The sequence below is a fragment of the Heteronotia binoei genome, chromosome 17 (assembly GCF_032191835.1).
Source record: "Heteronotia binoei isolate CCM8104 ecotype False Entrance Well chromosome 17, APGP_CSIRO_Hbin_v1, whole genome shotgun sequence".
Lineage (NCBI taxonomy): Eukaryota > Metazoa > Chordata > Lepidosauria > Squamata > Gekkonidae > Heteronotia > Heteronotia binoei.
The window spans coordinates 377638-391726 of record NC_083239.1 but is presented as its reverse complement, the minus strand read 5'-3'; the positions used below and the strand labels follow the sequence as shown (position 1 = coordinate 391726).

At 43.6% G+C, this 14089-nt stretch overlaps 1 protein-coding gene across 1 annotated transcript; it reads right to left on the bottom strand.

Annotated features, from left to right (window-relative positions):
* Positions 1-346: 346 nt before the first annotated feature.
* On the bottom strand, positions 347-12323 carry FAM107B (family with sequence similarity 107 member B). The gene is made up of 3 exons (XM_060258413.1): positions 12114-12323; positions 1863-2016; positions 347-865 (listed from the first exon to the last, which is right to left on the bottom strand). Exons 1-3 carry the CDS (start codon positions 12239-12241, stop codon positions 749-751), a joined length of 399 nt encoding a protein of 132 aa, XP_060114396.1. The 5' UTR covers positions 12242-12323; the 3' UTR covers positions 347-748.
* Positions 12324-14089: the final 1766 nt, after the last annotated feature.

Below are 14089 nucleotides of genomic sequence, written 5' to 3'. Positions count from 1 at the left end.
ATCCTGGTGGAAATATGCAAGCCAAAGAATCAGAGGAGGGGCTGCTGCACAAATGCACAGCAGTATGGGTGCTTCACAAGGTGGAGGTAGGGGTCATACATTTGTGTGCCTTCAAATGCACAGCTCTGCACCCTGCTAACTGAAGAGATCTTGTAGCAGCTACATGACCAAGAACTTCCCCCCACCTCTCGCTGTCCATATTTGCTCACAGTGATGCTGATGTGGCCCCTGCCAGGCCACGTGCTAGTAGTGGGCAAGACACATCCAACTACAAGTCTCAAGAAATTCAGAATAATATTAAAGACTATGGGGTGCCCATTTCCAAACTGGGCCAAATGCAAGAGAAGTGGTTTCAGAATGTTTATTTTTTTCTGCATAGCAGAATTTCACAAAATAGAAGGGGGGGGCATTATATACACTAGCCTGAGATTCCCAGTAGCCTTGGATCAGGAATAAACAAGCAAAGCAACAAGTCCAATTTGTTTTCCTGGTCACCACTTTGGAGAGCTCTTTCCATTGACAACGTTGCTTATTTATCTGCTGATTCCTGTATTATTATTGGCGAATTGGTATCAGTTAAACTTGCAGTCCACACATGCTCCAGAAACTGACCTCATATTGAGTACATTTTATACCCAGATGCAGATTCTCTTCCTCCACAGCAACTGGGTGAGATGACCTTGCTGAAGAAACCTCTCCCAGGCAGCCCCAGAGGAAAGACCTCTAAGTCTTATCAGCAGCTTCTCTTCTAGGAGTTTTGTGCTTCTGCTGATTCTTGTGTGGTCCTCCTCAAGTTGTCTTTCACTTTGACAAACTCAGGTGCATTCTCTTGTTCTTCCTGCATCTTCTGTTTTTCAAGTTCAAGCTTCAAATAAAATGCAGATTTTTTTCAAAAGAGGAAGAGACAGGGGGAAAAGTATTGAACGAAATTCATACCCTGCCTGTCTACCCTCCTAAGGGCTACCCAGGTGGCTAACACATTAAAGTATGCATAATAAAAACCACATTTTAAAAACCATTAAAACCAACAAAAATATCACATAATTAAAGCATAAAACTAGAGCTAAAATATATTTGTTGTTGTTGTTGTTGTTGTTGTTGAGTCACACAGTCAAGTCTGACTCTTTGCGACCCCGTGGACAAAGTCACACCAGGCCCTCCTGTCTTCCACCATCCTCTGAAGTCTGCTCAAATTCATGTTTGTTACATCACTAACGCCGTCCAGCCATCTCACCTTTTGCAAAACATAAAAGCATTGGGCAGGGAGGAGGGACCAACTAAGGAAATGAAACAAACAAGTCTTCACCTAATGACAGAGGATGGCAACAGAGAGTTCCAGAGTTTTGGGGCCAGGAACAAGGCGGCTATCTCCCAGGATGCTGCCTACCTAATCTCAGCACGCAGCAGCACATGAGCCAGGGTTTCCAAAGACAGCCATAGTGGTCAGGTCAAATAGCATCAAACAAGTCACAGGACACAACGACCAGTGCTGAAAGGAAACCAACTGAGCGCTCAACAAAGAGGTAACTCATAATAACCTTGAAATGTAGGCAACATTATTATCTGAATATTGCCAAAGTGGGTTTGTTTTAAAGTTACTAAATGAGTTTCTGTCACAGTGAGATTTGAACTAGGGGCCACTTGGATCACAATTCCAGCGCCCAGGTAATGAGGACCCTCTTTCATGCACTTGACCTATCATTTTTAGAGCCCCAAATAACCAGTTGCTTTCTACACACATGCACTATGAAAATGACCACTAGATTACTATTCTGTAACTAACTTTCTATGTTGTTTTGTTGTCAGTAGTACATATCACGTTCTCTGTAAGATTCAACTGGCTTCATTCCCTCCCCTCTTACCTGTTCCAATTTCTGCTGCCGTTTAAGTAGCTCTATTTCCAAATCAGATTTCTTCTTCCGTGCCTCCTCTTCTTTCTGCTGTTTGATAACTTGGTCTCGTTTCCGTCTTTCCATCACTTTTTGCAGCTCTGGTTTATTCTGAGGAGCCAGACCCCTGGCAAGAGGGAAAACAAGCAACAACAACAAAAGATCAAGAAGGGCAGCTGTGCTAGTCTCTTTGCAGCAGCAGAAAAGAGCAAGGGCTCAGTAAAACCTTAAAGACGAACAACATTTGTGGCCGATATGAGCTGTCATGAGTCACTGCTCACTTCTTCAGACAGAGCTAGAATGTGAGTCTGTCTGTTCTTATATTTTGGAGACCAGAGTGATTTCAGAGGCCAAATGACGATAGCAAGCTCGATTGGATTAGATGTGCTATGCAGAAGGATAGCAGGTGAGGAAAAATCAGCATTGATAAGACAGGAAACCTAGATTCTGATTCAGTCTAGAAGGATGTAGTGTCTTGAGCTTTATTATGAGTTGTAATTCAGCAGTCTTGTGTTTCTAATTTCCTTTTGAAATTCCTTTGTAAGAGAACTGCTATTCTTAGGTCAGCAACTGAATGTTTTGTTTCCCCACTGGTTTTTGAATGTTGTGGTTTCTAATGCCAGTCTTATATCTATTTATTCTTTGTTGTAGGGGCTGCCCATTGTCTGGACCCATGACAAAAAAGCCCCTGAGTGATTTCACCAGGCTTTCAACAACTTCCACCCCACTTCAATCTAACTATGAATTAGGGAGAGCCAGTTTGGTGTAGTGGTTAAGTGTGCGGACTCTTATCTGGAAGAACCAGGTTTGATTCCCCACTCCTCCACTTGCACCTGCTGGAATGGCCTTGGGTCAGCCATAGCCCTGGCAGAGGTTGTCCTTGAAAGGGCAGCTGCTGTGAGAGCCCTCTCCAGCCCCACCCACCTCACAGGGTGTCTGTTGTGGGGGAGGAAGGTAAAGGAGATTGTGAGCCGCTCTGAGACTCTTCGGAGTGGAGGGCGGGATATAAATCCAATATCATCTTCTTCTTCTACACACAAGAAACAAACTTCCTGCACACCACAGTACAGATACACAAAGGACACACAACCACCACATTATACCGGAAACTGACAGATTGACAAACATATTTCTATGCCTCCAGCTACCACCCCAACTACCACCCCAAATAGCCAAGCCCTATGCTATAGTCTCATCTGCTTCAACCCGCTTGAAGAACCTAAAGCAGGCATCTTTACAATTGCAATATCCTCTTGATATGGTAAGAAAGATGATTGGAAAGGCCAGAATGATATCCAGGGACAGTTTGCTACAAGACAAGCTCAAAGAAAATGAGAACAGAACAGGGGGCATCGGTCACTTACTGTGAAGGGTCCTTCTCCTTTGAGATCCCCATTGTCCTTTCAGGGAGGCAGGAACTACTCCCCGCCTCCCACTCCTGTTAGTGTTGTGGGAGTCACTCGCCTTTCAGTTCCAGTAACTCCAAAAAACAGTAGAAATGTTCTCTAACAATTCTATGCTTGATACTTAACCCAGAAGAGTAGCAACAACAGATAACCAGAAGATGACATATAAACAGAACAGTTTGGAGCATGAAAAGGAAGTAGCCTAGACAGATGTTGACTTCAGGAGGGATAAGATGTCCTCCTTTTCTCAGAGGAGAAGGACCCTTCAGGGTAAGTGACCAATAACCCATTCTCCCTCTGAGACAGAGGACATCTTTGTGGGACCTCCTAAAGCAGTGTCCTCAGCAGTCTAGGTGTCTACCACACACTGCAGAACTCTTCTGCCAAAGGCAGCATTGGCTGAGTCATAAGTATTCATTTTATAACGTCACACAAAGGTGGAAATGGATGACTCTGTAGTTGCCCCCCATACCTCTTTCACTGGTTGGCAAAGGCTGTATTAGTAAATGCACTCCTGACTGAATGTGCTGTAATCCCCACTGGAACTTCTATGAATGCTAAATTCTTCTCTGATCTTCATTGCTTCCTGGCATTGTAAGGCTTTGGACACACACATACCCTGTCCGTTTGTTGATGTTTGCCTTGGCAGAAGTGTTGTCTGTCCTTACTAACACTTGTTATCCCTTCACCTGGACACTGAACTGCATTACAGCAAGGTGGATCACTCCGAGCTCCAATAGATAGATGGGAGGAATCTCTCACAGTTGGACCGACAGCTCTGAACTTGAGAATCATCTAGCATTGTCCCCCCACCTTCCAGCATGCTTGGTTTTTTCCCTGGCAACAGTTTGTGTGTCTTTGTCCACGCTGTTAAGCTAGATTTTACCGCCAATGGAACCCATATTGGAGGGTCCTCTTATTTCATCATTTGTAATAGAAATGGTCTGAAAAAGACCTGTAGAGTTCTGGTATGAAGGCATCCCCATTGGATCACGTCAGTTCCCAATATTAACAGGCACAGTAATTTGGCCAGTGTCATCAGTGAAGAGGACTTGCTCTTGATGACTGATACAGACATTTCCCTTGTCTGCTTTGCTTTGTCGTCTGTAAGGAAAAAACCTGTTGTGTCTGGTGCCTAATGCCAGCCCCAGATGTTCTAACTTCTGAGTTGGTTGAAGTGAACTTTTCTTTTTGATGATAAAGAAACCAAGATGTTGTAAACAGCATATGGTTGTTTCTGTTTCCTGATGTGATTTGATTCTTGAACTTGACCAGATCAGTGGTCTCCGTAGGTGAATGACTGGCTTGATCCGGAGCTTAGAAAACACCCTTGGGGGCTGTGGATAGGCCAAATGGAAGGGCCCTACACTAAAAATGGAAGCTCTCTACACAAAACTGCAGAAATCTTCTGTGTGGTGGAAAGATTACCACATGCAGGTATGCTTCTGTCAGGTCTATAGAGGTGAGGTATTCCTCTGGTTGAAGAGCTTCTGAGATAGATCTGAGGGTCTCCATCCTGAATGTCACAGTTTGATGTACTGGTTGAGGAACTTCAGGTCTAATATTGCCCTCCAGTCTCCATTCTTCTTGGGAACTGTGAAAAAGATGGAAGAGACACCTCTCCTGTCTTCCGTCAGTGGAACAAATTTTATCATGCAGATTTTGAGGAGATGTTGGATAACCTCAAATATTATTATCTGCTTTGTCCGGCTCCTGTGAGTGGGAGACCTCAGAAATCTTTCCAGTGGAGGTTTAGCAAATTCTATGCTGTAGACCTGGGAGACTACCTCTGTTGCACAAGCATTTGCTTGGGAGGCTATCTAGGCATCTTGAAAGTAACTGAGATTACCTACACCACCACCACCACCAGAATGTGTGGCCAATCATACTTTTGGGGACTTGCCATCACACTCTGCTCATTTGCTTCTATTTCCAAGCTGTTTGTTGAATCTGCCACCAAAAGATGGTGTCTAGAGCAAGCGTGTCCAGAGCAGGGGTGTCAAACTCATTTGTTTTTATGGCCAGATCTGACATAAATGAGACCTTGTTAGGATGGGCCATGTGTGTCATAAAATGTAATGCCAGGTAGCGGAGATGTAAACTTTATAAAGGACACAGACAATCACAATTATAGATTTTTTTTAAAAAAAAACTTAAAATAAAACATGCTAAAATTAGCACTCTTGCAATATTTTGTTTATTTAACAGTCTCTAATAACTGACACCTCTTGCTCTAAATTCCTGCATCAAAATCTGGAGACAATGTCTGTGTTGTAGCAATCGTGATTATGCTGTTCCAGTGTGTATCTGTAAGTTGCAAACCTTCTTTTGTTTTATTGACATTCATTACAGAAATGATGATGATATTGATGATATTGGATTTATATTCCGCCCTCCACTCAGAGTCTCAGAGCGGCTCACAATATCTTCCTCCCTCACAACAGACACCCTGTGAGGTGGGTGGGGCTGAGAGGACTCTCACAGCAGCTGCCCTTTCAAGGACAACCCCTGCCAGAGCTATAGCTGACCCAAGGCCATTCCAGCAGGTGCAAGAGGAGGAGTGGGGAATCAAATCCAGTTCTCCCAGATAAGAGAGCTATGGCTGACCCAAGGCCATTCCAGCAGGTACAAGAGGAGGAGTGGGGAATCAAATCCAGTTCTCCCAGATAAGAGTCCGCACACTTAACCACTACACCAAACTAAATAGTCAATGCTTTGAGCTTAAGACCTAGAGGAAAACATGAAATGGCTGGGTGTTGCGCGCTTTTGTAGATAAATTGCTTCAAGTGCTGGTGAAATCACAGACTGAGAGCTATGTGCTTGTCTACTATAGTCTTCCCCAGAGAAATAATTACAACTCCTACAAGGCAGTGCAAGAACAGAGAGACAGCAGTCTACAAAGGAAAAGTGCTGAGTGAACTTGGTCTAGACACATACTCTCAGCCTAATCCACCTCACCTCACCACCTCACTTGTTATTTCTCATCTAAATAGTTCAGATTACTTTCCTACTGAGAAGAAGACTGGATCATGAAGGCACGACTACAGTGAAAATGGGAAGGCAAACCCAGTTGCACCCAGGACAGCCTGGCACAATGAGCCATCTCTCTCTCTCTAGCAAGGCAAAAAACTCATACCTTGAATAAAACGTCATCGCTCTTAAAGGTGCTTTCTTTGACTCTCCCTGCGGTTGAGAGAACTGGACAAAGGAAGCTCTCTCTCTTTCTCTCTGTCGCCAGGGGATGAAAAGGGGGAGGAACCTCAGCAAAGAGAGGCTTTGCTCAGTAGCTTTGCTATGTGATTGAGAGAGCCTGGCAACCAAGCTGTCTCTTCCCCCTTCCTTCCCAAGGGAGGAGCCTCAGCCAATAGAGAAAACAGAGGCTTTGCTCTGTAGTTCCTGTGTGATTGAGCAATCTTGGCAAAGCAAGCTGCAGCAATGCAGAAGAAAGCAAGAGAAGGAAGCAGAGGACTATGAGTTTCTCACAGGCCTCACAGGAGCCCTCCGGGAGCCAGATAGGAACCGCGGGCCACATATTTGACACCCCTGGTCTAGAGGAACCACAATTTGTTATTTTGTTATCCCGTCTGTATTTGGGTAGCATATGTTGAAAGCAAAAGGAGTGACTACTGAAGGGTCTCTTGTCAGTATGTGTCTTGGGCATAGCCTTTTTCTTATCTCTAGTCTTTATTAAAATTTTGTTAAGAGTCTCTTCGGGTTGTTTGTCACCCTGGAAGAGGTAGGCGGCTAATACAGATTTAGATTGGAGGTTGGCCTGCCAGGTACGTGCTATAACACCCTCCTTGCTGCTGAAGCCATGTTTCTTGAACAGAAGTTTAGAACATCTAGGGTAGTCTCTGCTGTAAAGCCATTAGCTTTAAGGCATCTAAAGCTCCTTCTAGCAGGCAGCTGCTGTTCTCAGGAATCAACTGAACCATTTTTCTGGTCCAGACTATGGAGGCTCTGGAGTTAATAGAAGCTGTGCTCATTTCAGTCATTTTGTCTAATGTGTCTTATCTTCAGACAATAAATGACTGAACTGGTGCAAGGGGATCTGTAAAAGCTTGTTAGCAAACTTAGGTAAGGCATATAACTTTTTTACAAAGTGAGGGAATTGTCTATTTGCCATGGGTTTGTCTCTCAAAATATTCAGGGAAGGGAAAAAGCCTCTCTGCCATATTGGATCTGGGACAGAACTCCCCTTAAGTCTGATCTTAGTAGCATAGTCAATGTCTGCAAGAGTTCTCAGAGTCATTGATTTGACATAAGCTCGTCAGGATCTCTCTCCACCATATCCTCCTTCTCTTTCCCCAAAGCCCCCACAGACTCCTCCCCCTTTTCTGCTTCCTTATGGTTGCCTGCTCCAAGTTGGGAAATTCTTGGAGATTTGGGTGTATAGCCTTCAGAGGCCAAGCTTTGGGGAGGGAAGCAACCAGGAGAACTGATCTTCATCATCCTGAGGGTATCTCAGGTCAGGAGAGCGGCCCCTGTCCCAGGACCACCACAACCCAGAAACAGGGCCTCCATCTTTGCCAGGTTCAATTTCAACTAGCTTTGCCTGAGCCAACCACTCACACTTGCAATGCCAGATCAAGATCTACTAGCACATCATTCAGCACGCCATCCCACGTCAGGTAGAACTGGGTGTCATCTGCATACTGATGACACCCAAGGCCATGCCTCTGGGCAACCTGGCGAGGGGACACATATAGATATTGAACAAAATGGGGGAGAGTACCGCCCCCTGTGGGACCCCACATTCCAGTGGATGACTCTAGGAGATCCCCCCCCCAGAGTCACCCTCTGTCCCCAACCTTGTAGAGAGGAGATCAGCCATTGTAAGGTAGTCGCTGTAATTCCCATGTCTCTAGGCCCCACATGGAGGCTGGCAACCCTATTGTGTTTCAGCCAGAGTGCCTGTAGCTATCATCAAGTCCTCCTATAACAAGTTACATGGAGCCAAACCAGAGCAGAGGTGTGGGGTGAGTTCAATAAAGATGGTGTTATGAATCAAAGGGGCCATCTATCCAAGAAAATGCACCGTCTTCTGTGAGTTCTGTGATCACAGCCTCATTTCATGCTCAGAGGAAGGAACAGTCGTTTTTATCATGATACATTGGTTTGGGGGTGGATTCCCATTTGGCACACTGCAACCTAGGAAAATGGAAGGGGGACAAATAATATGGGAGGTGTCAAGCATGGTAGAATTCCACTGGGAATTAATTGTTTTAGGGTCCTTCATAAAACTGGTCTGTGAAATATCAAGGAGTGCCCCGGTATGTTGACTCTGTTATTCTTTCCCCCCCTCCCCCTTCTTGCTTTATTGCTTGTGAATTAGAGTAGTGAGAAACGAAACTAACTTGAGAAAGAGTAATCAGCACCTTCCCATACATTCCTGTCTGGGAGTGTGAAACATCTGGGGGAAAGTAAGGACGAGATACTGATAACATTGTGAGAATGTAGACATTTATGATAGTTTATGTGTTAGAGCGCATCCCTCGCCCCCACCTTGGCCGCTACCTGAGAGGGGGAAATCAAGGAATCTACCACCTCCTCCTTTTGGCTATTGTGCTGGGGAAGGCACGAAAGGGCATCTGCCAAAAAGTTTTTTGTTCCCAAAATGTGCTTCAAAACGAAGTCAAATTTAGAGAAAAACCCCGCCCACCAAATTTGTTTCTCAGTGAGTTTACGGCGGCCAGTGAGCGCCTCCAAATCCTTGCGGTCAGTCCAAATTTCAAATGGCAGCTTGGCGCCTTCTAACCAGGACCTCCAGGTCTTTAAAGCATAGGTTACGGCAAAAGCCTCTTTATCCCATACCGACCAGTTTCTCTGCTCTTGGGAACGTAGGCGCAAGGTTTTAGCTTCCCTTCCTCATCTTTCTGCATGAGGATGGCTCCGACGTCGGAAGCGTCACATTGCACAATGAAGGGCTTTAGTTCATTGGGGTGACTCAGGACTGGCTCACTAGTGAACAGTCGCTTAAGCTTAGTGAACACCTCCTGGCACTTAGGCGTCCAATTTAGCTTTGCCCCCGGTTTCTTGGAGTCAGGACCTTTCCCCCTAATTTTCAACAGTTCAGTGAGGTGCAACATTATTTGAGCAAACCCCGTAGTTTTGTATCAAACTTGACTCGTCATTGAAACTGCATGCTTGACATTTTGAAAGTGATCCTATCAGAAGTTTAACGGCCCTGGCAACTTTGTAACCAGATGGCTGAAAAGATTCCAGTGAGCAGTAAACTTCCAGAACCTGAAGAAGGGGCGAGAGCACCCACTCCCCCGTGGCACATGCTGGACGCCCGGAGAGTCGCTGGAAAGGGCTCCCCGCTCCACATCCAACAGCTCTCGGTAACCCCCCGTCAGTGGCAGCCATGCACTTCATCATTGAAACCGCATGCTTGACAGGAGGGGGTGAAATCTTCGTGCATTTACAAGAGTTTGCTCATCATGTATAAATAGATGGGGATATCTGGTTTTAAAACAAAAATGGATTATCATTTAACCTTCTTTGTAGAATGATTCCTTGTAGATTTTGCACTACATCATATCTTGTTCACTGAGCCTCACATTCCAAAATACAGGTGCGGCTTTGCAGCTGTTGCTGACAATTCCTGTTTCAATTGTATCAGTTGAAAGGAGCTTCAGCAAGCTGAAATTGAGAATTATCTCAGGGCACAGATCTCCCAAGATCAACTGAATGCTTTAGCAGTCCTGTCAACTGAATCACATCAAGCACAGGATGTAAATTTTGATACTGTGATGCACCATTTTTGAGAGCCAGCATGGTGTAGTAGCTAAGAGCAGAGGCCTCTAATCTGGACAAAAGATATAGTGAATGGGTAGGTGTCAACTGGAAGAGGTGTGATTAGAGGAGAAAGAGGCTGTGCACCAAAGAAATGGAGGCCCAGAGATAGGTTTTTGGCTAGGGTCCACAAAAATCTGTAACTGCCGATAAGAATATAAAATATAGAATTATTTCCTTCATCTGTATCCCCATCTTTACTGATTTGGTTGAAAATACAATCCATGTAACTCATCTGAACAAACTGTATTTCATATACACACACCCAACCAGGGATCAGAACCAGGAGACATTAAAAGATAGTCTGCAAAAACAACAAGGGAACATAATCTGAAAAGACCCACAGTCTACTGTGTGCAATGTTAATACAGCAGAGAATTCATATTAAAGCAGTTCCACTCTGCTTTGTGTGTGAGCAGAAATCAAAGAAAAATTTCTTGTTCCTGCATGGCTGAAAACTAAATTTGTTTCTGAACTGCAGAATTTTACCCTTGATTTCCTACCTTTTCTTTTTATGTTAAAAAATTTTTATTTGGTAACATATGGTAACAAATTATATTTCTTGCATCATTAATAACTTCTTTTATCTATCCCATATGTTACTTTCTACCCACTCCTCCCCCCGTTACTTGACTCCGCCAGTGTTATTTACTTAAAGTACTAATGTTTAAAGGTACCCTTAACTAATAAAAACAAAAATTAATATTCTTCTTTTTTCTAAAACTTAATCATTATCAAAAATTGTCCAATGTCCTTTTATTTTCCACTCGTCTTCTACTACATATCTTCTGAACTTTTTCCACTCCATCTTAAAAACTTCTAAATCATAGTCTCTTAAAATTCTTGTTAATTTGTCCATTTCACTCCATGTCATAACTTTTACAATCCAATCCCATTTCTCTGCTATTTTTTCTTGCTTCCACAACTGCGCATATAATGTCCAAGCCGCTGAAAGCAAGTACCAAATTATAGTTCTATCTTCTTTTGGAAATTTTTCCATTTGTAATCCCAACAGAAAAGTCTCTGCAACTTTCTTAAATTCATATCCCAAGATCCTAGAAATTTCTTGTTGAATCATATGCCAATACTTTTTTGCTCTTTCACAAGTCCACCACATATGGTAGAAAGAACCTTCAAGTTTTTTACATTTCCAACATCTGTCTGGCATCTTATTATTCATCTTTGCCAATTTTTTAGGAGTCATATACCATCTATACATCATTTTAAAACAGTTCTCTTTAATACTATGACACGTCGAAAGCTTCACAGAGTTCTTCTACAAATATTCCCAAGTTTCCATCTGTATTTCTTTACATTAATTGCCCACTTAATCATTTGAGATTTCACTACTTCATCTTCCATAGACCATTTTAAAAGTAATTTATATAATTTTGAAATTAATTTTTTGTTATCTCCAAGCAGAACTTTTTCCATTTCTGTTTGCTCTTTTCTTATTCCTTCAGTTTTAATGTCATTCTCCACCAAGCTCTTTATTTGTTGCATTTGAAACCAATCATATTTATCATTCAGCTCTTCAGCAGTTTTCAATTCTATTTTGCCACTTTGTATTTTTAATAGTTGATTATATGACAACCACTTTTCTTCACCCGTCTCAGCTGTTATTTTTATCACTTCGGCTGGCACTATCCATAACGATTTTCTTTCATCTCCATATTTCTTATATTTCATCCATGTATTTAGCAAGCTGCTTCTTATATAATGGTGAGAGAAAAAGCCATCTATCTTTTTTTCCCCATAATACATATACGCGTGCCAGCCAAATTTATTTCCATGATCTTCCAACGCTAAGAGTTTTTTGTTTAACAACATTATCCATTCTTTTATCTATACGAAGCAAACTGCTTCATGATATAATTTTAAGTCTGATAATTGAAATCCGCCTTCTCTCTTTTGCATTTGTTAAAATTTTCATTTTAATTCTTGTTTTTTTCCCCACCCACACAAACTCTGAAATTTTTCTTTGCCATCTATTAAATTGTTTACTGTCTTGATTTCTTACCTTTTCTGATTCATGCGGAGCTCCCTGTGAAGGTCTTGATGATTCCGAGATGATTTGACAGGATTAATTAGTTTCTGAGGTCTAATTAACTCTGGATTGTCTTCGTCTATGTAGTCTGGTTCAGCCATAATGTTTCTTGGAAAGAAGGAAAGACCTCTGAACTCCCAATTCTCACTTAAGTTATCTGAAATACATAAACAATTTTTCGTCATTAACTTTAGCAAAATACACACAGACAGGATTGCAAAAATGAATAGGGTTTCCATTTGATCAAGTCAAACATTAAAAGTATCCATCATGATATGAAGCAAGAAGAGAGTTTCTGCCTGCAAACTGACAGCCCTTCAAATGTTTATGGCAAATACACGTTTAATGCAGTTTTTCAGATCAGTATGTGTATTTTAAGGGTGGGGTCTACATCCACAGTCCATTCGCGGAGAGGGCAGGATATAAATTTAAAGCAAATAAATAAATAATCCCATCATCCTTCTCTGTTAACTGAAGTCTGAAAAGGGGGACGGGGGTCAGTGTACTATAGGGTTTGCCCCCCCCAGTCGAAAGAAGAGACAGACACAAGTGTTGGGTTATAACCGGGCCGCTTTATTAAATCAATTAACCTGTAAACTCGGCAGGGATAATGCCTGACAGAACAAGCCCTGGGGTCACCCCTTGACCCCGCCTTGTCCTAAGGGCGAGCACCCCTGCCCCCAGCACAAACCCGCCGTAATTCGGGTTGTAACTGAGCGGCCAGGCCCCCAGCCATTCTCCACCTGGGCCAGCATCGATCCCCATGGAAAGATCCGCCCAGGTGAGGCTACCCGTGGTCTGCATTTCCCGCACTGAGCCGTGTAGCCCATCTGCAGTTCATACAGACCACCCGCACCACTGGTGCTAGGCCATAGGGTCTCCCCTGCAAAATCCTGTGGCCAAAACATCCCCCTGCCACCGCCAAGTATGTGTATTTTAAGGGTGGGGTCTACATCCACAGTCCATTCGCGGAGAGGGCAGGATATAAATTTAAAGCAAATAAATAAATAATCCCATCATCCTTCTCTGTTAACTGAAGTCTGAAAAGGGGGACGGGGGTCAGTGTACTATGGGGTTTCTTCCAATTCCCATATTCTTGCATGTCTGCAGTTGCACAAACTGACCAAAGAGAAGCCATGCAGGAAAGACATAGCATTTTGCAGTTGGACAAACACCCTACTTGCAGATTAGAGGCCCCTTGCAAGCTTGGGCAGCAAGGGGCCTATCTGTGGCTTCTGGCAGATGACAATGGCGGGAGGGGTAAAAGGCAGGCTCCCCTTTGCAGACAAATCTGGCTCTCAACAAACTCTTGCAATCACATTACAGACAGCATACTGACTGGCGACAGCATCAATATTTACAGTCCATTTTTATTACAGTCCTGCTGTCTTATTGTGAAGAGGAATTCTCTAGTAAGGCTTGTGGCCACGGATTGTGAACCCGAAACTAGCATAGAATCAATAAAGCAGGTTACACGTTTGGATGGTCCAATCGCACCCTCCTGCAGAGACAGCAATTGCACTTGGCTCCCCATGTGAGTTGGCTGGTAAAGCTGCTCACGGGATCCCTGGGCTTTTTACTGGGAGTGTTGTAGTTGCTTGGGGCAGCTGCTTTTGTGTGGGCTTTTCCTGCTTCAGTTTTAAATCTGAAGACCAGCTGATTACAGGACTGCTTAAACACAGGAGCAGTCATGATCCTGAGATGCTGGGCAAAAGTCCAGCATCGGGCCCCAGAACTACTGTCCCTCCCAGGAGGGCCAAATAGAGAGTGGCCCCTGAGCCAGGTGAGGTGAGCAGGAGTCACTACAGCTGCTGGGAGCCAGGTGGCTGAGCCCAAGATAGGTGAGATGTACTGGGTTCAAAGCATTAGGATGCCCAAGAGATAGTGAGTTCAGCTCTTTATTCAGTGATTCAGCATAGTGAAATAGGAACAGAACTGTCTGGCAGGAC

Coding starts and splice junctions, on each gene's coding strand:
- FAM107B (XM_060258413.1), bottom strand. CDS start 12,241: ATGGCTGAACCAGACTACATAGACGAAGACAATCCAGAGTTAATTAGA. Junction 2,017..12,113: donor CTCCGCATGAATCAGAAAAG/GTAAGAAATCAA, acceptor CCCTCTTGCCAG/GGGTCTGGCTCCTCAGAATA. Junction 866..1,862: donor GGCAGCAGAAATTGGAACAG/GTAAGAGGGGAG, acceptor TTTTATTTGAAG/CTTGAACTTGAAAAACAGAA.